This window comes from Vombatus ursinus, unplaced genomic scaffold, assembly GCF_900497805.2.
Source record: "Vombatus ursinus unplaced genomic scaffold, bare-nosed wombat genome assembly UNPS02014802.1, whole genome shotgun sequence".
NCBI classification, from domain to species: domain Eukaryota; kingdom Metazoa; phylum Chordata; class Mammalia; order Diprotodontia; family Vombatidae; genus Vombatus; species Vombatus ursinus.
This window is the reverse complement of record NW_020954580.1, coordinates 15,448,588-15,476,587: the sequence shown is the minus strand read 5'-3', so window position 1 is coordinate 15,476,587 and position 28,000 is coordinate 15,448,588. Positions and strand designations below refer to the sequence as shown.

General features: G+C 37.1%; 1 protein-coding gene across 2 annotated transcripts in view; it reads left to right on the top strand.

The window, feature by feature from the left end:
* Window positions 1–27,191, top strand: part of UNC80 (unc-80 homolog, NALCN channel complex subunit) — a 218,586-nt gene extending 191,395 nt beyond the window's left edge. Inside the window, exons 56-64 of one of the 2 annotated variants that reach the window (XM_027873742.1) lie at window positions 10–194; window positions 1,240–1,405; window positions 2,314–2,493; window positions 10,467–10,605; window positions 15,258–15,314; window positions 23,310–23,391; window positions 23,486–23,597; window positions 24,679–24,884; window positions 26,916–27,191. In XM_027873742.1, coding sequence (XP_027729543.1) covers window positions 10–194; window positions 1,240–1,405; window positions 2,314–2,493; window positions 10,467–10,605; window positions 15,258–15,314; window positions 23,310–23,391; window positions 23,486–23,597; window positions 24,679–24,884; window positions 26,916–27,191 — 1,403 coding nt within the window. The remainder of the gene's footprint in view (window positions 1–9; window positions 195–1,239; window positions 1,406–2,313; window positions 2,494–10,466; window positions 10,606–15,257; window positions 15,315–23,309; window positions 23,392–23,485; window positions 23,598–24,678; window positions 24,885–26,915) is intronic. The other variant, XM_027873743.1, reaches the window with a different exon arrangement.
* The last annotated feature ends 809 nt before the right edge of the window (window positions 27,192–28,000 follow it).

Here is a 28,000-nt window from a genome sequence, read left to right as displayed (position 1 = left end):
AACCTCCAGCTCTGAAGGTGATTCTTGTTTGCTTTGAGAGGCAACTTGGCAGTCAGTGGTATTGGCTGAGTCTACAAGTCAAAGAGATGGCATTAAGAAAGGTGGGAGGGCTGGCCCTGTGGGACTTCCTCGACTTCATCGTTCGAACTCGGATTCCCATCTTTGTTCTCCTAAGGCCCTTTATTCAGTGTAAGGTGGGTGTTTCTCCTCCTAAAGTTGATCACCTTATCAAATGGTGCCTAACAGTTGACTATTCATTCTCTATGGAAAAGAATGTTACTAAACTGTTGCAGCTTTTACTACAATGATTAGATGAAGGAGTTATGAAGACATACAGATTTTGCACCATATATCCACAAACCACCCATTATCACAGAGCCTGTAAGTCTCTAGCAGATCCAACTGCCCGAAAGGAAAGCCTGGAATGATATTATCCAGGGGGAAGTTATGGACCTGGGTTCAAACCCCACATGTGCCATTTGCTATCCATGGGACTTTGGGCAAGTTTCTTCCCGTTTTGGGACTCTGTTTCCTCATGTACAAAATGAAAGGTCAAATGACTAGCAAGCTTTACCAAAGAGGTGAGGCTGAGACTGGAATTTGAGCCTTCTGATTCCTCAAATAGGACTCTTATCCACTCTAGCTGGGGTTCTTAACCTTTTTTATCTCATGGACCCTTTTGTCACTCTGGTAAAGCCTAAAGAAAGCCTAAAGAAAGTCCTTTCTGAATAATGTTTTTAAATACCTAACATAGAATTACAAAAGAAACTTATTACATTGATATACAGTTATAAAAATATTAAAAAAGAAACAAGTTCATAGACCTTAGGTTAAGAATCCTTGAACTATAAATAGAGCACCATAATATATGGAAGTCTAGACTTGTAGTCAGGAAGAGCTGAGTTCAAATCCTGTATTACTAGAGATATGACTCCTGGCAAGTCATTTAACCTCTATAAACTTCAGTTTCCTCAACTGTAAGATGAGTTAATAATAGCAATCTACATCACAGTTTATTGTAAGGGTCAAATGAGATCTCTGTAAAGTACTTGGTAAACCTTAAAGCACTACATAAATGAGAGCTAGTATTAGTACATAATTACCTTATTTTAAAGTATTTATAGCTTGAAAACACTTAGTAGTAACTCATTTTCCCATTCTCTCTATACATAACTTTCCTGGAACAATGATTCAGCATTAGGAATGGAGAAGATCCTGTCGCTTTTTTTTCCCCTTCAGCTTTTAGCTCAACCTGCTGAGAACCATGAGGAGCTATCTGCCAGACAACACATTGCTGACCAGCTGGAGAGACGCTTCATCCCTCGGCCTCTGTGCAAGAGCTCTCTCATTACTGAATTCAACAGTGAACTTAAGATTCTAAAAGAGGCTGTGCACAGTGGGTCAGGTAAGGGGGTTTGGTGTGAACCACTATATTTGGCCATTCTTTGGCCATTCCAAAGTATCTCTCCATCTAGATGATCTAATTAATTGGAAAAAGGTCTCTTTAGGTTCAATATTCTACAAACATATATAAATTATGTCAGGCACTTCCTTTTCACATAGTTCAACTGAATAAAGAAGGTTATTGTTCTACAATTTCCTAAGAATTCCCTCCACGCCCCTAGAGTTGAACCCATATGAAACATTGTTTTCTGTCAATAGGGGGCACCCATAACCTGCACATGTGGAAAGTAAATGATACATTTGTGCCTTCATTGCTCAATATGACAATGTGGTAAAGAAAAAAAAATGATAATCCAGGCTTGCTGACATAATAGTCTTACTATTTAAATCTTTGCTATAAAGATAAAGAGACCAAAAGGGGATTGAGGGATATTAAATTAATTTTCTGGAAAAAAAAAAAGTGGAAGTTGTTCTTAGATTTTGTATTCTTTTAAATGTAAGTTGCATTGGAAAACACAAATTTGAACATATTTTTATCAAAGTATATAAGGTAAACATTGGCAAAGTGGCAGCACCTATTTCACACCAACCAGAGAAAAAGAAATACAATCAGTCAAGAAAGCAATATGAAAGCATTTTCTAGATAATACCATAGGTAACCTGTGCCAACTTCACTTCATATACTTGTAAGCATATTTTATCCAAGATTGATTCTTCATATTCCCACTCATTTTCCTACTTATATTTTTTCTTTTCTACTTACATTTCAATTCAAGCTTTAACGCATTATTCACCTTTCCTAAGCAACACGCTTGAGTGGAGAAAACCTTTGAAACTTACATTGTGTTTTGTTTTGTTTTAGCATTTATAAATATGCATTTTTTTACTTTGTTTCCCATCCCTACACAGCCTACCAAGGGAAGACGTCCATTAGCACAGTGGGCACCTCTACCTCTGCTTACCGCTTGAGCCTGGCCACCATGTCGCGCTCCAACACTGGCACTGGCACTGTTTGGGAGCAGGACAGTGAACCTTCCCAGCAGGCTTCCCAGGATACCCTGAGTCGGACTGATGAGGAGGATGAAGAAAGTAAGCAGCATGACACGATTTGGAAAATGAGGTTTTTTTTTTTTTAGGCTAAATAATGAAAGCAGGAAGGGGATGTATTGACCCTTGTGTATTTTCCAGCTCGTTTCTGTGGATGCTTCAGGAATGCTTTCATAATTATTCCAACACAGTGATCAACATGTAATAACCCTACTGTTTCTACCATTCTTAAGTTGCTCCAAGTAGTTAAATTCTAATTTTTCAATGGTAACTGTCCAGGGATGCTATACATAAATAAATGCTCTGATAGGTCCCAAACTGCATTTTTGCTCACAGTCTCAACCTGTTCCACCAACCATAAGTTTCTTTGTACTAAAAACAAAAATAGCAAAGTAAATGATTTGAATTATACTTTCTTTCCTGAAACACTACGTATAATATAGTGGAAAGAGCACTGAACTTGGGAATCAAGCACCTTAGGTTTGAGCCCTCCTCCTTATACTAACTAGCCATGTAAGATTGGCCAATTTCATTAACTTACAGAGCCTCAGTTTCCTCATATGTAAAACAGCAATAATGATACTTACACTATGTAGATCACAGATGCTATGAGGCAAGCACTTTATAACTCATAAAAGGTTGTATACGTGAGCTTTTATTTTCAAATGCATGTACCCCTGCAAAACCACCAAAATAACTCCAAAGTAGGCAAAGGAAATAAGGAGGTGGAGCCAGGGGGCTGGAAAGTAATCCCTAAATAACTGGAGCTAACAATACTGGTTGTAACATAAGATACCAGCAAAGAATTGGAGGAGTAAAACCTCAGTTTGAGTGGGAGATAATGCCTTAAACAAGGACATGAAAGTGTCTTTCTGTAGGTATCACAGATGCAGAATAATGAAGTAGGTTGATCTATCTCATGTGTACATCATAAGGGATTTTAATGATAAGCAGAAGTGTGAAGGTAAATATTTAACAACTGACTTAAAAAGAATGTATACATGACACATTTTAAAGTTTAGTCTGTATCATTAACATTTTCTCCAATACTTTCTTAAGTCTAGAGTCTAGACTTAACAAAAGAATCCAGACAAAACAATAAATCAAGGTCTGATTTGTAGCTTTGCCCAAAGTGTAAAAGTTCACCCTAAAAATTTAACAATCAGTATTCTCAAGCCATTTTGAGCTTGCTCCATCATACCCCTAGGCCTAAGGATATATTATAGGCCACTACATGACACTCAGTGTGAAAGCTTTGCCTGGAAATGTCATTGTAACAAAGCACCAGAGCAGAACATAGAACACTTTTTTTTTTAAAAAAGCCTTTTCTGAATTTAGGGATAAGGATTTCATTAAATTAGGAAACACCATCTGCTAATGTAGGTCAGCTGCTTCTCTGTAATTAATGGACTTAAAATGTTGCCTAGAACAGCGAGAGGTTACCGTAGAGGCAACCAGTATTATGTCTCAGAGGCAGATTAAGCCCAGATCTTCCCAATTCCCTCTCTATTCACTAGGCCATTATGACTTTTGTGGATTTAGTAAAAACTTTTTAAATGGGGATTCTAGATTGAATTTTGAATAACAAATATAAATTAAGGGTGTTTGATAGGAAGATATATAGTGTTTTATATATATGATCCATATTTTGAAGTTGTACTTCAAAACCCAGTAATAGATGTTATCAGGACTCCTCCCAAAGTATGATATTTTAATGTTATAATAAACCAAACCTGCGGGTGCATTTGTTTCTGAAGTACTCAAGCAACTGACTTCTAGACTGATAATAATTTGCTCATGGAAAAACACTGGAACTCTAACATGAAAGACCCTGACAAAGCTACTTGAGGCTAAAATTGTCATTGTCATTATGTCAGGGAGATGGGGCACTGAGGGGCACACATAGGCAGAATAGTTTTTCCTATGATGTTCCTGAATGCCAAGGTTGTTGGAAACATCCAAATCTCATATCTGTTGATTGCACCAGCATTTCTGCCAATAATTTCAAGGAGTTAGACATTGAGATTAAGTAGATGTACATGCCCATTTCGTGGTGATGACAGTGAGTGAAATGAGTGCACGGGAGAGACCAGGCAAGTCTGGGAGTGGTGGTGCAATTGCACACTTGTAGTCTGTCCTGGTGCCTAACAGTGTTCACCTGTGATACTGCTTTAGACACACACACACACACACACACACACACACACACACACACCCCCTTGAGCAAGATCTGGAAGGATTAGGCAATGGTGTAACCTTGGGTTTGAGCTGTCCCACAGGTATTTGTCTGAACTATTCATTCCTGATGCTTAGAAGCAGACACTGGGATTGTAACAATAATTTTCCTTAAATCCAAGTAATAGCAAGAATTTACAAGTAGATGCTAATTTTTTTTGGTTTGTTTTTTGTTATCAGAAATTTAAGGGTGGCAGGAGAAGTAGAGTGGCATTCTGTTACTTTTTATGAAAGACTGGAAGTCATCCCAGATTCTTTTTAAAAACGTCAATCCTTCCTGCTAAATGTGAAGTCTTCCTCCCACCCAGGAAAGAAACTGGGGAAAAAGAAGAGTGGAAGTTGTAGTAATAGAGGCCAAGAGTTGACACTGAGAAGAGGGTGGGGAAAAGTATTTCTTTAGAATGCTCCTCTCCCAAGATGGTGACAAGCTCCAGCCATAACTTTTCTATACAGGACTGGCCCTACCCTGCCCTTACCATCATATCACAAATGTTGTCGGGGCAGGGGTGGGATTTTTGAGGACCTCAGAGGTGATTGAGAATCAGGTGAGATCACATCAATAAACAAATAAGTAATGACTACCTATTCTGACTCCCTACTAGATATAGGAATCAAACAAAACACATAAAATTAATCCTTGCCCTCAGAGGACTTAGAATTATGAACAAGACATAAACTTGTGGAAAGGAAATTACACAGGCACTAACCATGTAAAACAATAATGTAAGGACAAGGTGGAGAGTATTTAGAGGACAGCAACTAGAGTGGTGGTCAAGAGGAGGGCAACTGAGATAGTGAAAGAGCATGAGACCATGCCATATACGGATTGATTAAAGAAAACGGGCATATTTAGAGTAAAGAAGAGAAGACTGAGTGAGTCATGATATTTGTCTACAAGCATTTGAAACAAAGTCATGTGGAGGAGAGAGTGGGCTTGTTCTGTTTGTCCCCTGAGTCAGAACCAACAGCAATGGTTGAAAGTTGCAAAGGGGCTAATTTAAGCTTGAAGTCAGGAAAAATTTCCTAACTATTAGAGTTGTCCAAAAGTGGAATGGATTCCCACCCCTCGGAGGTCTTCTTCAAGCAGAGGTTGGATGACAGCCACTTGTCAAGTATGTCACAGCCAGAGTTCCTTTCAGATAGGGGTTGACCCCTGAGGTTCCTTGAAACTCAAATTCTATGATTCTGTAAACCTTGCTAGGTAATATGGGATTAATTGCCAAGTGAATGGTATAAACCATGAGTGCTATTTAAGCTTTTCTCAAACTTTTTGGTCTCAGAAATCCTTTTCGTTCCTTTTTTTTAAATATTTGTTTTTAACATTCTTTTGAAATTTCAAGTTCCAAATTCTCTCCCTCCCTTCCATACCTCCCTTATCCACTGAGAAGGCAAGCAAATTGATATCAATTATTTATACATGTGAAATAATGCACAACATATTTTCATATTAACCATATTCCCCCCTCAAAAAAAAGGCAAAATAAATCAAGTGAGAAAATTGTACTTCATTTTATACTCAAAGTTCACCAGTTCTCTCTGTAGGTGGACAGTACTTCTTCAACAGGAGTCCTTTGGAATTGTCTCAGATAATTGTATTGATCAGAGTAACCAAATCTTTCACATTTGATCATCATTGCAACATTTCTGTTACTGTGCACAATGATCTCCTGGTTTCACTTCACTTTGCATGAGTTCTTATAGGTCTTGCCATGTTTTTTCTGAAAGCATCTCCCTCATCATGTCTTACATCACAATAGTATTCAATTACAATATTATGCCACAACTTGCTCAGTCATTCCCCAATTGATGAGCATTCCCTCAATTTCCAATTTTTTGACACCACAAAAAAGAGCTGCTATAAACATTTTGTACATATAGGTCATTTTCTTTTTTCTTTGATCTCTTTGGGGTATAGCTCTGGTATTGCTGGGTCAAAGGGTATGCACAGTTTCATAGGCCTTTGAGCATAGTTCTAAATTGTTCTCCAGAAGAGTTGGACCAGTTCACTAGTCCACCCTGGAGCTCATTAGTGTACCTATTTTTCTTTATTCCCTCCAGGATTGGTCATTTCTGACAGGTGAGAAGCGGTACCTCACAGCTGTTTTAATTTGCATTTCTCTAATCAATAGTGATTTAGAGCATTTTTTCACATGACTATAAACAGCTTTTTTTTTCTTCTGAAAACTATCTGTTCATATTATTTAACCATTTATCAATTAAGGAATGGCTTTTATTTTTATAAACGACTCAGTTTCCTACATATTTGAAAATGAGGCCTCTATCACAGAAATTTTCTATTAAAATTTTTATATTGTTTCATTGTCTATGGTACCTTTCAGCAAAATTCAGTTTCCCTGATTTTCTTTTTTGTTTTTGCTTTGTCTGAGATCATGACTGCTACCTCTGCCTTTTTTAATTCAGCTGAAGAAAAATAGATTTTGTTCCAGCCCTTTATTTTAATTCTGTGTATGTCTTTCTATTTCAAGTGTGCACACAACATATTGTTGGATTCTGGTTTCTAATCCATTCTGCTACCCACTTCTGTTTTATGGGTAAGCTCATCCTATTCACATTCACAGTTATATTTACTAACCATGTATTTCCTTCCATCTTATTTTCTTCTGTTTATCCTTCTCTCTCTCTTTTTATGCTGTCCCTCCCCTCAAAAGTCTGTTTTGTTTCTGACCACTGCCTCCCTTAATATGCCCTCCTTTTATTACCCTCCCACATCTTTCATCTCCTTCCTCTCTTATTTCCCTATTACGTAATATAGATTTCTATAACCAAATGAGTGTGTGTGTGTATGCATTATTCTTCCCTCTTTGAAACAATTCTGATTAAGAATAAGAGTACGGTTCAAGCACTGTCTGCCACACACCCCCACCCATTTTCCCCTCCACTATAAGAGCTCTTCCTTATAAGCTTTTTTTATGTGAGAAAATTTCCCCCATTCTATCTCTCCTTTCCCCCTTCTTCTAGGGTATCCCTCTTTCTTGCCCCTTCATTATTTTTGGGGGGGAAATCATTGCAACATTATCAACTCACACTCATGCCCTCTATGTAAATTCCTTCTAACTGCCCTAATAATAGTTCTTAGGAGTTACATATATCATCTTCCCATATAAGAATGTAAACAGTTTAACTTTATTGAGTTTCTTTTTTTATGCTTCTCTGGAGTCTTGTGTTTGAATGTCAGATTTTCTATTCAGTTCTGGTCTTTTCATCAGGAATGTCTGAAAGTCTTTTATTTTATTAAATATCCATCCCCCCCCCCAAAAGATTATACTCAGTTTTGCTGGGTAGGTTATTCTTGAGTTTAATTCTAGCTCCATTGCCTTCCAGAATAACATGTTCCAAGCCCTCCATTCCTCTAATGTAGAGGCTGCTAAATCTCATGTGATCTTGACTGTGGCTTCATAATACTTGAATGGTTTCTTCCTGGCTGCTTGCAATATTTTCTTCTTGACTTGGGAGCTCTGGAATTTGGCTTATACTATTCCTGGGCATTTTCATTTTGGGATCTCTTTCAGAAAGTGATTGGTAGATTCTTTCAATTTCTATTTTACTTTCTGGATCTAAGATATCAGGGCAATTTTCCTTGATAATTTCTTGAAATATGATGTCGAGGCTCCTTTTTGATCATGGCTTTCAGGTAGTCCAGTAATTCTTAAATGATCATTCCTTGATCTATTTTCCAGGTCAGTTGTTTTTCCAATAAGATATTTCACTTTTTCTTCTACTTTTTTCATTCTTTTGACTTTTATTGTTTCTTGATGTCTTATGGAGTCAGTAGCTTCCACTTGGTCAATTCTGCTTTTTTAAAGAGTTCTTTTCTTCAGTGAAATTTTAGGCTTCTCTTACCATTAGGCCAATTCTGTTTTTTAAGGTGTTATTCTTTAGTATTTTTTGTGCCTATTTTACTAAGCTGTTAATTCTCTCTTTGAAATTGTATTGCATCACTCTCATTTCTTTTCCCAATTTTTCCTACCACTCTTATCTCTTTCTTTAACTCTTCCAAGAATTCTTGTTGCTCATGAGTCCAATTAGCATTTTTCTTTGAGGCTCTGCTTATAGCTGTTTTCACAATATTGTCTTCTTCTTAGTGTATGTCTTGGTCTTCTTTGCCACTGTAGTAGCCTTTTATAGTCAAGTTCTGTGTGTGTGTGTGTGTGTGGTTTGCTCATTTTTCTGTCCTATTTCTTGATGTTGAGCTTTATGTTAAAATTGGGCTCTGCTCATGTGGGGGTGGGGAGGCACTGTACCAAGCTTCAGTCTTTTCTGTTCTGCTATTTTGAGAGCTAGTTCTGGGGGTCTGCAAGTTTTTGGTACTTCCAAGGTGGTGTGATTCAGGGAGAGGTGTGGTCACTGCTCTCTTGGTCTACATTTTGGTCTTTACCCAAGAAGGGCCACTGCTTCCCTCTAGCTGCAAGTGATAGTACTCTTCTTGACTCTGGAACTATAACCAGGGCCCTTGCTCCCTTGTGACCAATCACAAGCATTCCTTCTGCCCTAGAACTGTGACCCAGAACTGCATATATTCAATAGAGTTGCCAACAAGCACTAGCTTCACCCAGTGCCAGCAAAGGGCTCCTGCCTCTGAGCTGAGAGCTCCCAAAGCTTCTGCTGCGGCTGCTGCTGTTGTCACAGCTGCCTCTAAGGCCCACTACTGGTACTCTTGCCTCGCTCAAAGCCAACCCCAACCTGGGTTTCACAGACCTTTCCTGCCAACCTCCTAAACTGTCTTAGGCTGGAAAAATGTTTCACTCTGATTTTTGTTTGCTGTGCTGCTCCAAAATTTGATTTGAGGAGTTATTTTAAAGTTTGTAGAGTAATATTGAGAGAGTTCAGCTTGGTTGCTGCCATACTCCACCATCTTCACCCCTTTACATTCTTAAAAATTATTAAGGATCCCCCTCCAAGAACTTTTGTTTATATGGATGTCTATAAATATTACTGTATTAGAAACAAAAATATCTTAGTATTGTTATGAAAATAATTTTGACCTTATGGCCCCTCTGAGTGATCCCTGGTCTACACTTTGAAAACCTCTGTGCTGTCAGACTCCAGTAAATAAGCAACAACATGATGGGCTACAATTACACAAGAATTTCCTTCTCTGAAGAAAGCTTAAACCAGGGGTGTCCAACTCAAATAACAATAGGGGTCACTATAACATATAAAAAGATCCCTGAGGGCCACATATCAACTTAGAAAACCATATATTATTATTGTCTATGTTCCTTTTCATCTTTTAATTTATTTTATTAAGTATTTTCCAACTGCATTTTAATCTGGTTCTGTCCATACTTGAGAGTATTGGGGGTTGCAAGCGGTCACTGGTCTTGTATTTGACAACTGTGGCTTAAACCACACTTCGACCTCATCAGCCTGCTTACAAACACCATTTCTCATTCTCCAATTTGGACGCAAACCAGAAAAGCCACTTTCAAGACAATCGTCACTGAATAAATTCAAAGCTCTAGTAATTTTCAGATATCCCTAGTACCTAACCTCCCAGGACTATTGTGAGGATAAAATGAGATAACATTTGTAAAGCACTTTGCAAACCATAAAGTACTTATATAAGTGCTAACTTCATTCACTAATTTGTCCATGGAGAGACTGTGAATAGTTCTTTCAAGTAAACAGTGAAGGAACTAAACATGAATATAACTGATTTTGACTTTTTTCTGAACACTTGATTCTGAGGTTTTCTATAAAAGTTTGGATACCAATTTTGCCACTTCTTCTGACCTCATTTCTTTTTATGTCCTTTTTAGATGACTCGGTGAGCATGCCCAGTGTGGTAAGTGAACAAGAAGCTTACCTCATGAGTGCCATTGGAAGGCGACGATTCTCAAGTCATGTCTCCAGCATGTCTGCACCTCAGGCTGAGGTGGGCATGTTGCCCAGTCAGAGGTAAAAAGTCCTTTATTTTGTGTATTCCCTGTTTTAACCCTAAAGTAGAAATTCTGAGACTTGATCTGACCATGACATGTCCTCTTCCATCAAAAACTTCAAATGACTCCCTATTAATTTTTAAGATAAACTCCTCTGCTGGGTATTTAAAGCTCTCCACAACCTCGCCCCTTCCTGTCTTTCTAGCCTCTTACATATCAATCCCTTGACACACTCTAAGATCTTATGCATCTCAGTGCCTTTGCACTGGCCATCCCCTATGCCTGGAATGTTCTGCTTCCCACCCCCACACCCCCCCCCCAGCTGCTAGTGCCTTTCCCTTTAATTTTAACTTCTATCTATTCTTTATGTATCTTATATCTATCTATCTATCTATCTATCTATCTATATATGTGCATGTTATTTCCCTAATTAGGATGTAAGCTCCATGAGGGCAGGGACTATTTTCACTTTTTTCTCTACATCCCTAGTGTTTAGGACAGTGCCTGGCACATAGTAAGGGCTTAATAAATGCTTGTTGATTGATTGGTCTACTTAGCACACATACACACACACAAAAAAAACCTGAAAAGGGGAGAGGGCATTGGGATCTTAGACCTACATATTTAAGAGGTATTTGCCACTTCAGTGTATACACACACACACACACATACACACACATATATGTCTCCCTTATTAGAACTCCACTCCAGTGCTAGCAATATTAAGTTCCAACAATCCCTTTAGGTATAGCATTATTACTGTATATTATCTATATCCAGCTTAATTTAAAGTTATGCTAATTTTTAAAATGATTGATTTGATGTTTGCTTTACTCTTGCTAGCATGATTTTAGAGAGAATTTAAAGTTATGATTCTTCATAAAGAGCATGCATCAGTTTACAAAGTGGTTGTCTAAGCTTCATAAATTTAACTTTAAATAAACATGGGGATATACTTTCTGCTTTGAGTATTGTCCCTGTATAAGGGTGGGGGTCAGTTAAACCAGTTTATCTTCTTACCCCACTTTGATTGATGCAAGCAATCTATCATTTTATCCCACGTGGATCTGACAAAAGTATCCAGTTAAGAGGAGTGATTGATTGTTCGTCTCAGTCAGCTCCCACCCTTAACACCTGAAATAATTTTGTATCAAATAGGCATGTGGTTTCCTTTCTTGGTGAATGACATTCTCTCATCTCTCTGTGATCCCTCAGTATCAGGGTTCATAAGGAGTGTAATGCCTGAAGACTTTCTTGGAATGACAAATTTGGTCAAGTGTATCTTCTCTAGCAGGCACCTGTGTTCAGTCTATAGTAGTGAATGAAACAAGAAAGGTATTTTGATGCTAAATAAATATGTGACTTTGGCCGAATCACCCACCCTTTATGGGGTTCAATTTCCCTATCTTTAAATTAAGGAATTATTCTAGATACTCTCTAAGGTTCTATCTCTTTTAGTCTGTTCTTCAAGATGAGATTTGACATGATACATTATAGTAGGTAGAAGGTTCCAATCTGGCCTCTGATACCGACTGGCTGTGTAACCCTGGGTAAGTCACTTAACTTTTCAGGGCCTCAAGCCACAAACTCTATAAGACTATAAACTGCAGTTAAGTTGTCCATCTACCTCAGTGGAGGGAGTTTTCACACCAATGAGAGTTCCCTACACTGATGAAATCACAGGCCCAGATAAAAACATTTTTGGAAAGCAGTTTCTTCCATGGTGTCACTAATATGTGTGAGTTAAAACAATAAAAATCTCAGCACAACTGAACAATTTAAAAGAATCCGGCAGAAAGTTAACTGCTTTTGACATCAAAGTACACTCTATTTCACTAAATCTTTCAAAGGTTTGGTCTAGTAGGTATTTAATTACTCTCTGCTCTCCATCTCTTTAACTCTGACTTTGCATTAATCATAGATAGACAGATAGATTAGATAGATAGATAGACAGACAGATAGATAGGTATAGGTATATGGCAATTCAGACTTTTTTAAAATTAGTTAAATATAATTATGAAACTTCTCATAGTTTGATGTCAAATATTTTTAAGTTGTAGGAGCTTTTACCAAACCAATGAGAGGTACCATGGTGCAGTACTGGTTAGAACACTGGGCTTAAAGTCAGAAAAATCAAGGTCCAGATCATGCCTCAGATAGTTACTACCTGCATGACCCTAAGCAAATCACTTAACCTTTCTAGGCCTCAGATAGCTCAACTGTAAAATGAGGAAGTGGACTCAGTGACCTACCAGTATGATCCCTTCAAGATCTAAATCTACAATTCTACAATCCTGTGAGACAGATAAATGAATAAACTGCTGGGTCTAGAGGGTCAAGAAAACCCAAGTCCAAATCTGGCCTCAGAGAATTACTAGCTGTGTGACCCTGGGTGTAATCTCTGTCTACCTCAGTTTCATCATCTGTAAAATGAGGATAAGAATAGCACCTCCTTCCCAGAAGTTTTGTTTTGTGAGTATCAAATGAGATAATATTTGCAAAGCATTTTGCAAACCACAAAGTGCTCTATAAATGCTAACCAAAAACAGATGAAATTAAATTCATAAAATGAAGCCCAAGTTAATGAAGATTTCTTTTAAAGTGGATTATAGATAAGAATATGAGAAAATTAACAATTAGTTTTTTAAATGAGACAGCATCTATAAAGTATTCTATACCCATAAAGCATTATATGGAAGTAAGTTATTATAGCTATCATTGAGAAAAAATGTATTATTCTATAAAAGGACTAACAACTGATAATTTTTAATGTTTTCCTAACATTCTTCAGATTTTTACTTAAAAAAGAATTGAAAGAAAAATCCTAGTGGATCAAACATTGCAAACTTTAAAGAAAGTAATTTTCTTTTTTTCATGTAAACTGGGTAGGAAGTATGATGTGATGGCAGGAAGTCTGAAGTGTTCTGGAGTCACAGTGCCCCTCTCTGCTCCTAAATACCCAGGGGACCTGGGGCAAGTGAGGGCACTTCTCAAGCTTCACTTTCTGCATCTATAAAATTAAGACAGTGAAACTTGATGATCTCTAGGGTCCCTTCCAGCTCAAGATCTATCATCTATGAACTAGTAACTAATCATCAGAGCTCTGGCAAAAATTGACCAGGTAAACGGATTGCTCATCATTTTCCACATACAATAAGGATGTAATTTTTGTCTTGTCCATGTGGGGATTAGCCTTGGGAGATAAGCACTAGTGGTCTCCATTTTTCAACTTCCTTAGTAAGACTTTAAAAATCTGATTTCTGAGCTAATCAGAGCACTTGACTATGAACAGTAAATGAATAAGAAAAGGCAAATCTAATGTTCCAATAATCTATTAGCATTTCCTTTTTTTGAACATTGGCAATTAGCTATGCTGAGCACAGAATAAACAGTGGGAGGAAAGCCCTCAGAATAATACTTAAAGCACAAAGGTTTTAAAAACAAAATTAGTATCCAACCATTTTCACTAAACATTTTTATAGAGATTTAAAATACAAAGTTTTCAACAGTCCTCAACAAATACAAACACTCCTTTCTTCACCTTCTGTAAGGAGTTTCTACCCAGTGGGAAAAAGTGGAGGCAGGCAATATGTTGTATTGCCATCCATCTGAACAGATGGATGAACAGAACTGCAATCTGGACAGACTGAAATTGAAGAGGCTGATAAAGATATCTATATTCGTTCATTTCTACTTGATTCATTTCATGGGAGATAGAGTGGAAATCAAGGTTTGGGTTTTTTCCCCTTACATTTGGAGTGGTAGAGCATTTCCTAAAATACTGTCTTTTAGTGCAATTGTGCAAATTTTGAAGCACATCTAGAATTCCTAAGTAGTGGTAATTAAATTCAATACAATCAAACAAGTATTTACTGAGTGCCTACCACATGCCCAGCACTGTGTTCTACAAGCAAAGTATAAGACACTGCCCCTGTCCTCAAGGAGGTCTCTTTGCAGCCAAGTAAACTCATGGCCTGTTGATCTTATTTGTCTCTTGACCACCTAACAGCTTTCTTCTATCGACATTTATCTTTCAATCATCACAATAGATGCAATATTTAATTGCTGAGGAAGGAGAAGATGACTTGAGTTCCTAAGGATTTCCTAGGTCAATTCCATCCAGCTTACTTGCATCTTCATTGTAGTGTTAACTTAGGCACTTGGCATTGCTTTTGCTTTTTTGTTTGTTTGTTTGTTTGTTTTAAACATATGATCAGAATTAAAAGTTGGTATTAGGAGTTCATGGTAAGTGGTTTTTTTATTCTAATTACCAAGGACAAAAAAAAATCCTAAGGAGGATGATTTTCAATGAAGCTGCAAGTAACTCAACCAAATAGTTTCAAAATAAGTATTAGTTTTGATTTTCTATAGACTGTTTCTAGAAAGCATTTCGAAGTTTATATATTGATTTGGAGCACTCTAGGTCCCAACATTTGACTAATAGATTGCTCCTCTAAATTAGGGCCCAGATAATGCTTTTCCTTACTCTGTGATTCCATGTCCTGATGAACCCAGTGTAAGGCCAAATGGTTGATTGTCCTCCTTTTCCTTCCTTGTTGTGTTGATTTTTCTTTTTCTTTTTGTTTTTAGTTCCTGAAAAAAACAAACAATTGCATGCTTTTTTTTGCATTTTCTTTCCCTAAATGCTTCATCTCCCTACCCCTCCTGCAGTGAACCTAATGTCCTCGATGACTCCCAGTGCCTGGCCGCTGAGGGCAGCCTCTCTAGGTACAGTGTCAATGCTACCTGTCTGTCAGTGTCTGTGCTGGGATACTAACCATTCCCTGTCTCTCTGTCTCTTCTTCACCCCCTCCTTCCCTCTATTTCCACTCCGTTCCCCATGTTGTTCATGGATACACCAGTCTGCAAGTCAAAGGTGTAGCAAACCTTCCTAGATTTTCAGCTATTGATGGCAAGAGTTGTTTGTTTGGTTTTTTTTTAATAGCCCAAGATCAGATCTATAGAGTTTTATGGGCAATTCTTATGTCAACCTAGCAGTCTGTTGTACCAGGTGTTAAATTTTTCCCAGCCAAATATTTTCCCTTCTACACTGACATTCATTAAAAATTTTCTAGGAACATCATCAATGTGTATTCACTTATTTAAATACAGGTCTCCACAGTCAAGAAACACTTTATTAAAACATTGAGACAGATTTTTAGTGAATACCATAATTCATTTTAAAAACACTATAAGAATGTCAATTTTATGTACATATCAACTGCCTTTTTAAGTTTATTTTATGGAATTTCTTTAGTATCTTACCCTAGGAAGCTTGTCAAAATAGCACTTACATAGGGAATTTGTAACTCAGAAATAATCCAACTCCTCCAACTAACAATTGTCCAGTAAAATCAGGAAGACAAATGTTCTTTGGCTGAATTAGAAAAGTTATATGATGCCAGCACAATATACAGTTACCATGCTGTGTGTCTAAAGATTATAAAGAAGGGATGGACTGCACCTTTAACACTCAGATAAATGACATCAATGGTTCCCACCATTGTACTCTCCTAGTCATACCTCTCAACCGATCCTCATTAGGCGGGGCAATGCTTCCTGTCCATCACCAGTGTCTTTGTTCCATTTCAAGTAAACATCTGCCTTTTTTAAGTCTGGCCTTTATCAAGTGTTACATGCCTGTGTCTCTTGCTTTATCAGGAAAGATGAGGAGATGTTGAGAGGCTGTTCCTGTGAACTTCCCCTTTTTAGAATTTTGTCACTCATTTGATTTTTTGGTATTTTGTTCAGATTTCACTTTTTTTATGTTGAATATGGGAAATTCATTCCATCATCAGATGTTCTTCTTTTGTTAGACCGGATTCATGACATTCATTTATGTTTGTCAGCCCTAGCCTCAAAAGTTCAGTCTCTTAGCATTTGTGGAATAGCTGCAAAGCTAAGGCTTGCTCCCATTGGCAGAAGCTCAAATAAGGATTATTTGACATAAGTGAAACAACAGAAAAGAAACAGGTCTCAAGACGGTTTTGTATAATTGTACACAATTTTTGAAGAAATCAGATAGTCTATAGTGGGGTTAAAAATAGTCAACTTGGCTTTTAAAGAACTCATCTGTTTACATTTAAATTTATGTTTAAGCAACATAACATTGCTTAAAAACTCCCTTGAAATATCCTTGAAAAGCCTTGGTGGGTTCAAAGTTAATCACTGTCTAAACAGTTTTGCTGACATAGAGGGAATATTATATATTACATCAAATTTCCATTAGACCTACTACACGTCTGAAATCAATCTGTTTTGACCACATAGTGTGAATTTTGCCCTGGAATTATGTGTTCTAGAGCTACCCTATGTCATTTAAAGTGAGAGGAGCAGGAATTAGGTCATGAGTGCTGGGTCAGCTTTGAGCATTTTTCTTAAGGAGTTAAGTAACACAACCCAGTCTTCCCTGGCTCCAATGCTGATGGAAACATATCCAAGATTACACTCGGGTAAGAATAATTTAGACAAGCCAACCAGTCAGAATATTTAGAACTGTACTATCCTTGGTTACAGAGAGATGAATGGTCTGACTATACCTGTTTATACTTCTGTTTAAAGCTAATTACAGATTCAGCTCTTGAACTTGAAAACAGGAATGCATTTTGTTTTCTGAAAGTAAACCAATGGGGCAGCTAGGTGGTGCAGTGGATAGAGCACCAGCCCTGGATTCAGGAAGACCTGAGTTCAAATCGGATCTCAGACACATAATACTTACTAGCTATGTGACCCTAGGCAAGTCACTTAAACCCATTGCCTAGCCAAAAAAAAAAAAGTAAACCAAGTTAGCACAGTGATGTTCTACTAGGAAGCAACAAATCAACTTTTACTATACACAGGTAAATGTACCATCTAAATTTTACCATGTCAGCAAGTTTTTAGCATTTTATAAAAGACAGGTTTAGTCAGGAGAGCATGTTTCTAATGACGTGTTCTTAGCTCTTATTTTCTGCGTGCCATACCTTCAAGGTAGAAAATCTTAAACTTCCAAAGGCACATGTCTTATCAGCACTAATTAACTTGTGTCCAAGACCTAAAAAAATTGAGCAGCATTCCCAAAGAAAAACAGACTACAGAGCCTGCAAACTATTAAGCAGAATGGCTAATTAATTAATTAACTGATAATTTTATTAGACTTTCATGAAACTGGCTACTTATAAGAAAATACAGAAAAAAAAAAAAGAAAATACTGAATATATGTACTATATTCATTAGGGACCAGTAGAACTAGCCAGATTCAGATAAGAAAGAAAACACTGCATTCGTAAATATGGGTGAGACCAATGAAAACTTTACAGGCAAGAGAAATTTTTCTTCCAAGACTTTTTAATGCAAAGAAAAACTAAGATAACTAATTTCTTTTCTAAGTCATTTTAGGGCAGCCAGGTGGCACAATTGATAGAGCACTGGGTTTGGAATCAGAAGGCTCATCTTCATGAGTTCAAATCTGGCCTCAGACACTTACTAGTTGTTTGACCAGGCAAGTCACTTTGCCCTGTTTGCCTCAGTTCCTTATCTGTAAAATCAGCTGAAGAAGAAAATGGCAAACTACTCCAGTATTTTTGCCAAGAAAACCCCAAAATGGGATCACAAATAGTTAGATACAACTGAAATGACCAAACAACAAAGTCATTTGGAAAATGAAATGCCAGACATTTTGATGGCTCTATAGCCATTGATAAACAAGTTGATTTTTTTTTTTAAATGAGGAGACTGCATGTTTATCTAGTTGGGGGTTTTATGGCACAAGTATTTGCTCTTATAATCTTATAAGTAATGTGTGGAAAATTTCCTGCAGATAATTTTCTTTATATCAGATCTCACAGATCTAAGACACTGCCTCTGTCAGATGACCTGGTTTCTATGACCAGTTCTGCTACTATTTGTGCTCCTCTTTGAACAAATCACTTACTTCCAGGGACCTCAGTTCCCTTATTTTCAAAATGTGGGAGCTAGGTTAGATAACTGATCCTTGAGTTCCCTGCACTTTCAATATTTTAGGATTCTAGTATGCTATTAAAACATATGGGAATAGATGTTTATTTATACTTTATTGACTTAAAAGTGTCTTTTATGCAGAGTAGAACATTATGAAGACCAGAAAACTCTAGCCAATGAACATATTTCCTACTGAAAGTGTAATTTAAAATAATAATTGGGGAGGAGAACATTTGTTCATGTTTAATGAGATATCAAGGAAAGGTCAAGATGGAATAAAAATATTACTATTTAGTGCATGGCACAGTGGATAGAGCACTGGGCTTAGAATCATGAAGACTTATCTTCATGAGTTCAAATCAAGCCTTAAACACATAGCAGCTTTGTGACTGACCCTGGGCAAATCACTTAACCCTGTTTGCCGCAGTTTCCTCATCTGTAAAATGAGCTGGAGAAGGAAATGGCAAACCACTCCAGTATCTTTGCCAAGAAAACCCCAAATGGGGTCCCAAAGAGTTGGACACGACTGAAACCTTATTATCAGCCAACTTTTCAAAGTATCTGGAAGATACAAAGGTCAAAAGAATTTCATTTTGAAAGGGTTCTGTTTCACCCCTTCTCTGTGAATCTCCATGCCTTTTTCTATGGCACCAAAGTTTGTTACTGTGGTGGAAAGCTCACCACAGACTTAACATTTCCTATGTACAGAATGGGCGCTAGGTGGCATAGTGGATAGGGCTCTGGGCCTAGAGTCTGATACTTACTAGCTGTGTGACCCTGGGCAAGTCACTTAACCCTGTTTACCTCAGTTTCCTCACCTATAAAATGAACTGGAGAAAGAAATGGCAAACCACTCTAGAATCTTTGCCAAGAAAACTGCAAATGGGGTCATGAAGAGTTGAACATGACTGAAAATGAATGAACAATATACAAGATGCTCCACACCATTTGGGGAGTTTCCAGTGTGTACATAAGACTCAGCCTATAATTGTGAGACTAAAAAAAATAATGAAAAGCACCTGCTTGGTTTTTTAAATTTTTGTTTTTGGCATTGATCCCACCCAGTGGTTTGCTTCATTATTTCTCTTTTCTGTCAAGTGTGATCTTTAAGTTAGGGAGAGCAGTTCGCAATGTAAGCTCTGTGAACCAAATTTTGTACTGAACTGATGACCATCCTGACATCTGAAACAATTCTTCATGCATATTTTATGTAAAAAGTATCATAAGGCTGTCTATTTTGCTAAAACAGTCTCTTGCAGATTAGTGAATAATACAGACAATGATTCAACTGGGAGAAAAAATCCATAACAAAATACTTCTAAGATTGTCCTAGCTCCTTTTGCAATTAAGTGCTGCCCCTGTAATTTATTATTTTTTTTTCTTTTTGGGGAAACATGAAGTAAGATTTTTTTTTGGTAACCAGGGTGTTTGATTCACTGTCATCCAACAATTTCTTCAACTAGATTCCTGCTTCTACTGACTTCTATAAAATTTTAATTATGTAGTCGGCAATTGTGATGTTTGTTAGCCCCTCAAAAATGCAAGTCAACATTTTTCTCTAAATGCAATTCTGAAAGATGTTGTTAGCTTTAGGTTAGAAAACTATTGAGCTTTAACTTTAGTATGTATAAGTTAATATTTCTCCCTTTAAACATTAAAGCAGAAGAGATTAGGTATTACTCTTTTCTATGATTCAGAACTTCAGATGACAAGTGTTCTAGGAAAGTTTGTTTGTTTTCAGGTTGGGTTTTGTTTTGTTTTGTTTTTTGTCCACTAATGAAATTAATATTGCCTGTTCTTCTTTGAAGCATCCTTTGTGTTAGGGACTATGCTAATGTAGAGCCTTTCTTGATTTATGATAGGGACAATAGCGATACAGATTCTGGATTTTTGTTGCAAGTATATGTGTGATCCATATTTCAGTTATGCAGATGGCCAGAACTCAGGTATTTTAACTTGAGAACCTAAAATAAAAACACATGACATTTCTTCTTTGAAATAAGTAAATTTGGTTGTTGCAGTTCTTATTGCCAAAAACATTAAGAGAGTTTAATACATTTATTTTCTTTTACTTCTTAAAGATAAATTGGTTTAGAAATATAAGACATAATATAGGCAGGAGCTTAATAGTTCGCATAGTCACCTTAATCTTCACTAGCGTGGCATTGCTGGTTCTATACAAATTCCTAGGCAGATATTGCAAATTCTACAGTTATTTCAGATTTCTTTAGTACCATGTGATATGGAGACACGCCTACAAAACATTTTTGACTTGTGATGTGAGGCTAATTTAAGCCCCTGAAGAAGAAACTTGTGGTATTAGATTCCATTCTACACAAATGGCTTTATTCATTGTTAAATCTCTATTTATATTCTGTCTAAACTGTACAAATACACACATCAATCCTTTGATGTCAGAATATAAATATATCAGCATCATTTATTATCCTATTCAGGCAGGAGTGTGTTTCCAAGGGCTTCTCTAATAGTTTCAACTCTGATATATACATCATTCATACAAAATAAGTACATGCTATGATCATAAATTTTATATACTTCTATAAGGCAAGTCGTATGTTTATGATCCTTATTTTGGAATTCTGACCACGTCACTACCATTGTACAATGATATTTATCACTCCTGACAGGAGATGGATTTTTTCTTTTATTTCATACATTTTCCCCACATTCCAGTGTATGGCTTATTCTAGTTATAATATTAGTGGCAATTCACATGTGTATAGCATGCTTTTTTTATGGCACTTCAAGAAACCATTATCTCCTTAGTGCAAGTACCACCTCTCCCAATGTAGATCACTATTTTTCCATACCTCTAAATTCATCACCCAGTGGCCTATTCACTAGTGATAAGCCTCTCTGCACTTGGCTAGTCTTCAGACAAAATGTTTTCCAACAGTTGTTTATTTCAGTGATGGCTGCAATGCTTCCCCAGATAAATGAAATTTGTTCTTAACTGGGAAACTTTGAGACTAGCCTCACTAAGGAATTACTGACTTATTCTAAATGAAATATGAATAAGATCAAACAAGATGGTTGATACGGCCCTAGATGACATGTCTTATTTGGGATATTAGAGCATGCTTATGATTGATTTTGTTCACTACATGATAATAAGCCTGCTTTTTACGTGACCCCAAACACAAGTTTGGCATTCTTGTAGTTTGTTCCTCCTTTGTTCTACCCTTCTCCCACCCCCTCTGCATTCAGCCACTTCCTTACAGGAAAGAAAAGAAAGTGGAGAGGCCATGTGGGGTAGCGGATAAAGAGCCAACCTGAAGCATGGATTCAAATTCTGCCTCTGACACATACTAGCTGTATGACCCTGGCTAAGTCACTTAACTTGTCTATGCTCCAGTGAATTCTCTAAAATTCTAAGCTGCAACATAGTAACTAACCTTCATTGGTCCAGGGTGTTTTCTTACTGGGAGTTAGTTCCTCATCAGTGAAATCACAGGTCTGAAAACAATAGCAAAAATTAGTTTTCTCTCTTTCTTAATGGAAGTACTAAACTATCATTAGATGACAACTTTTTTTAAGGCCATGGTAAAAAAGATTAAATATTAAATGAGTACTGATGACCTCATTCCCAGAATTAAGTTGTGTTCAAAGGGTATAAATACTTTTCCCTCTTACTAAAAGTATTCTCTACATGCATGCAACGTAAGGAAAACTGGCATTTGTATATCAATCAGTCATCCACAAACAAAGAAAGATCACTGTCAAGTCATTTTTCTAATATAAAGGCTTCAATTTGATTCAACAAACATTTATTAAGCAACTACTGTGTGCAGAGCAGTGTGTTAGGTACAAAGAGTTTAAATAAGACACCATCCTTACCCTCCCTCATGAATCACTGACCAATCACACAAACATCCCATTGCCCCAGTAATTCTCTTTTATGCTTAAGAGTAATGCTTCGTTCAAATCCAGCCTCAGACCAAACACTTGACACTTACTAGCTGTGTGACCCTGGGCAAGTCAGTTAACCCTAATTGCCTAAAAAAAAAAGTAATGGTACAAAAACAATCAGAATGTAAGATAAGTTCATTGAAGTGAAGAGAGAATATGAGTTGTCAATATTATAAAGTGCATGTTAAATTTAATGAATTTAGTGGTTCTTAAAGCTCTCTAATAATTAGTCAATTCAATCACTTTGACAGTGTATTTTATCAAAAAGTTTTAAAGAGTTTGAGTGTACCTACTTGTGACTATGTTTAATCACTAGTCTCAAAGAGACTTCAGGCTGCAAACATGGATTGAATGTAGACCCTGTTCATGTGTCATGACCCTTCACCTAAATGGAATCTGTGTCTGTTGTGTTTGACATTTGTTCATTTTATTTTTATTTAAATTGAAATTAAAAAAAAAATTAGGCATTCATATCAGAGAGAGTTGTTTCCCTTTTCCATACCTCCCAAAATCTGAGATTACAAAATGCCATCTCATACTCTTTCTGTATATGGTATGCTTCATAATCAGGGGGTGAGATAGGTGCTTATTTTGATATGGGGTCCAATATCATTAATGGCTGAAAACCAGGAATCTCAATTTTGGCATTTTGGAAGTACAGAGCTTTATGCCAAATGCCGTTAACTCTTCAAACATTTGGAAATCCCTACCTAAAGACGCCTATCCCACCTAGCCTTCAAAGACAATGCTGTCTTTGAAGTGATTGTGTCACATTAGTGCTTTGTGATCACACTGACTAAGGTCACTTTTTCTCTATACTTCTTTGTTTCTGTTAATACTGCTGATACTTAACAGGGTGGCAAGCATACAGAGTGAGCCTGGCCAACAGAACCTCCTTATTCAGCAACCACTGGGAAGGAAGAGAGGCCTGAGGCAGGTGAGTACCCAAGGACAAATATGGTCATATTCAAGATATAATCAGTGTATTTTCTCAAGTCTCCCTTGACTTTACACTATCTTCTCTCTTTTAGCTAAGACGACCTCTTCTGTCTCGTCAAAAGACTCAGACTGAAACTCGAAGTCGTCATGGAGCTCGGCTTTCAACTACTCGCCGAAGCATACAACCTAAAACAAAGCCCACAGGTAAGGCAACGTTCATTCACATGACAGTGGTGGTACATAATATCATGGAGTAAGGGGAATGGGTGCCTAGATTTTATAAGATGGTACAGAGTTTAGGGTTATCTTTTGCTTAGTGTAAGGAGATGGGAGGAAGAGTCTCTATGCATATCAGCACCATTATTTTCCAGGAGGTGGGGGACTCCATACACATACCCTCTTCTTCCCACCTCCTGACAGTAATATACTATTTGGTTAAGAGAGTTTATTTTTAAAAGGCTGATACCTTTTCAATCACGTAAGCAAGCAAATATTTACTAAACACCTACTATGTGCCAGGCATTGTGCTAAGCACTGGAGATACAAAGAAAAAAGTGACAGTTCCTGGCCTCAAGGAGCTTACATTCTAAGGAGGGAGACAACATGTACCAATGTAAGTATTTACAGAACATATACAAATGGATCCAGGGTAGTTTTGAGAGGGAGGACATGAGCACCTAGGGGGATTAGGAAAGCATCCATGTAGAAGGTGGCATTTGAGTTGAAGTAGTTAAGGAAACCAGGGATTCCAAGAGGCAGCACTGAAGAGGGACAGAATTCCAGGCATGGAGGTTAGCCAGGGCAAAGACACAGAGACAGGAGATTCAATGGTTAAAAAAAAATGAAGTGCTTAGGACTGTTCTGGAGGAGGAGACAAAAATTAACATAAGGCATACCTTTTCTAGGGCAGATACATTGTGCATACACACACACAAAATACAAAAAGGCATAAATGCTAGAGATATTAGGTGCCATGATATGTGTCTATCTGCCACACTAAAGACCAAATAATTAGCTCATTAACTAAAGTCAAGTTTGTACGGTTGTTGTAAAGGATAATGATTTGTTTGGTTAATGCCTATGCCTTAATGACCTCTCTTTATGAAAATAATGACCAGAATAGTTTTTGTTATTTTGAAGAGGCATGAAATTAAAGCATTCACTTTTATTAACATACAGTAGCAATGCCAGTAAAGGCGGGAGAACTTAGTTTAGACAAATGAGAGCCAAAGATATCAATTGTGTTTTTCTATTCATCCCCCATTTTCTGCCTGCACGGAAACAGATCAGAAACGATCAGTGACCTTCACAGAAACTCAGCCTGAGACAGCACCTTCCCCAGCAGATACCCTTCCTGCCACCACCCAGCAACAGTGTTGCAGCAAGAGCAGTCCTGGTCAATCTGGTAAACCAGAAGTAGTGGAGAAACCAGTCCTCACATCTTCCCCTGCCATCATAGTTGCTGATCTCCATGGCCAGAGTCCCTGCCAGGTAATGGCTCGCATGATGACTTGATACTGACTTCCCTCCTGTGTAGTTCTTTAGGTATCATCTGAACATGCATTGGTTTCCTGAATTTTACTTTATAATCAAGTCTGAGCCAATTAACTCCTCCGAGAGAACAGTACTAGTAAAGCTAAAATCACGGGTTAATCCACATGAGATACTTAGCTTTGCAAAGAGAAAACATTTTGGGTACAGGTGTGTGCAACTCAAAGATGTTCTTTTGAGGCAGCAAGGAGGCATGGTGGATAGACAGGGGGCCTAGAATCAGGAAGAACTAAATTTGGATCCTATCTCAGTTGTTTACCAGGTCAATCGCAGCTTCCACATTTGTAAAGTAAGGATAATAATAGTTACTTTGTTGTTGTTTTTGTTCAGCTGTTTCAGTTGTGTCCAAGTCTTCATGACCTCATTTGTGGTTTTCTTGGCAAAGATAGTACAGTGGCTTGCCATTTCCTTCTCTAGCTTATTTTACAGATGAGAAAAATGAGGCAAACAGGGTTAAGACTTGCCTGGGGTCATACAGCTAGTAAGTGTCTGAAGTTGGATTTTAACTCAGGTCTTCCTGACTCCATGCATGGCACTCTATCCATTGTGCCACCTAGCTGCCCAAATAAGATAACATATGTAAAAGCACTTTGCAGAATTTAGAGTGCTATAAATATTAGATATTCTTTTTGAAGTAATGGGTAGAAACATTTGATATTAGGTGTTTCAGAGAAAATGATTCCTGTAGTGCAGGAGAGTTTGGATGAAGAGCAGCAGAGCCACATTGGGACAGAATTTGACAGAACTTTATTACTACTCAGAAGGGGAGGAGGGGAAGAGATGCACTAGGGAATGGTCTCGGTGTGAAGCCCCCATTGCCTGTAACCAGGAAATAGTTTTTATATGCCACTGAAAAGTCCAGAGCCCCTCAGGGCTCAAATTTTTAGATCTTTAGACAAAGAGCCAGCATGGCACCAATAGGAGACTACCCTTATCTATAGGATTATAGTTGAGATGAGTGAAGTAAGAGTATTTTCTAAATTGCCTAATAAGGAATGAAGAATGATGTGCAGGGATAGAGGGAGCTTAACTCTAGCAGTGCCATCCAGTAAGATCATGGGGACAAGAAGGAGGTAATGACCAGTCTCGGGGTTTATTAGCTTTAGTATACATGCATCCTGGGGCGCTGGGCCCCAGTGAAACTAATTTTCACCAGTCCACGATTGCCTTTGTTGAAATGGATGGTTCAAACATATACATATACATATACATACATATACATATACATACATATATATATTCAAAAATGCTTGCCAGAAAATATTTTGTCAAGAAAACATTTATTAATGTATATATAGCATTTAAACAAAAGGTCCCTTTATAGTGTCTACTTTACACTTAAAATAAGCAATTCCAGTCTACTCAATTCAACAAACATTTATTAAGTGCCTAGTGTGTTCAAAATACCATACTAGGTATTCATGATATATATAAAGACTAAAATGAAGCAGTTCAAGGAGCTTGCATTCCACTGGACAATACAATGTGTATATAATTAAACAGAAATACAACATGTTAAATCAAGTAATTTCAAGAGAGAGGGAAAAACAAAAGGAATGTTTTTATGAATGCATTTCATAAAAGGATTTGATAATGATAGATATCATTATTATATTCTCTTCTATGGTATTCTAAGGAAGCTAGAGAGGTATCTGTGGTAGAATAGTTATTTCTGAAACTCTTCTATGGCACATGGGATCATAATCTCAGAATGGGAAGCCCACCTCTCTCATTTTTTAGATGAGGAAACTGAGATGCAAAAAGGCTAAGTGATTTGCCCAAAGTTATATATGTAGTAAATGGAAGGGCTAGGATTTGGACCCATGTCCTTTGACTCCAAATCCCAGTAATCTTTCTAATATACCATGCTGCCTCTGAACTTATGTAGAATTTTAGTGCTAGAAGGATCTTAGAAAGAATATTTTCTCTGCTTTGTGAAAGCCTCAAACCTGTTGGTTATCTTGATTCTAGAGTAAGGCCCATTCAACTGAAGAGAAAGAAAAGGAAAAGGAAGATGATGCTGAAGCAGCACAAGGAGCTGTGGCACCTAGCCCCTCATCCACCCAGCTTTCAGACACTGAAGACTTTGCAGGTCTGGAGACCACAAGCTTGCTACAGCCTGATGACACTATTCTTCATATCAGTGAGGAAAATGGGATGGAGAATCCTCTACTAACAAGCCAGTTCAGTTTTACTCATATTGAACTGGGGGAGACAGATATTGACCTAGATGAGTCTCACGTTTAATTTAGATTTTGTAGGGGTTGAAGGTCTAGAAGAAGAATGAATCACCTGCTGAAGCACTTAAATTTTCTCTAGGTAAGACTGTGTTGGCAAATTGTCATTAGCCAATTAAAAAGCACCTTATATCCATAGAAGGCACAAATCTAAGCAGTTTGCTGCCAATTAGCAGAATATTTCCAAAAAAAACATAAAATTGATGATTACACTCATTAGATTTTGTAAAGACCACAAATGCCAGAGAAGAATGGGAAAATGAGCCATTTCAATGCGGATTATTCATGATCTGTTACAAATGTACTGTAAACATCAGCTTATCTAAGAAAATGAACAAATTTATTAATACATTATAAAAAGAAACCAACTCTTTGATTTTGGTCACATTAACATCTTACCTGAATTTTTATTTTTATAGTTTCAAAATAAATATATGATTCATTAATTAGTGGCAAATTATATTTAAAATGAAATAAAATACTAGTATCATAAAAGCAAATAAAGAAAAACAAGTCCACTGCTGATTTTTCCTAGTCAAAAGTAATGTCACTGAGGAAGAAGGCAATTTTTTAGAGCTTTCAAAATGTTTACTTTGGGCTATTCCTTTTATTGCACTTTTTAAATCAAAATGCTAATGTTATAAGAGCCTTCCATCCATTTCAAAATATAACTAATTGGTTATACAATATTACCAGTATGGAGAGGTACAATTCTTTACAAAGCTAAAAGTTGTTCGAAAAGACAAAGATTATGATTTGAAAGTCAAATGTGAAAATAACAGCTAGAAAGGGATGAGACTGTTTATTATAGCAATTATT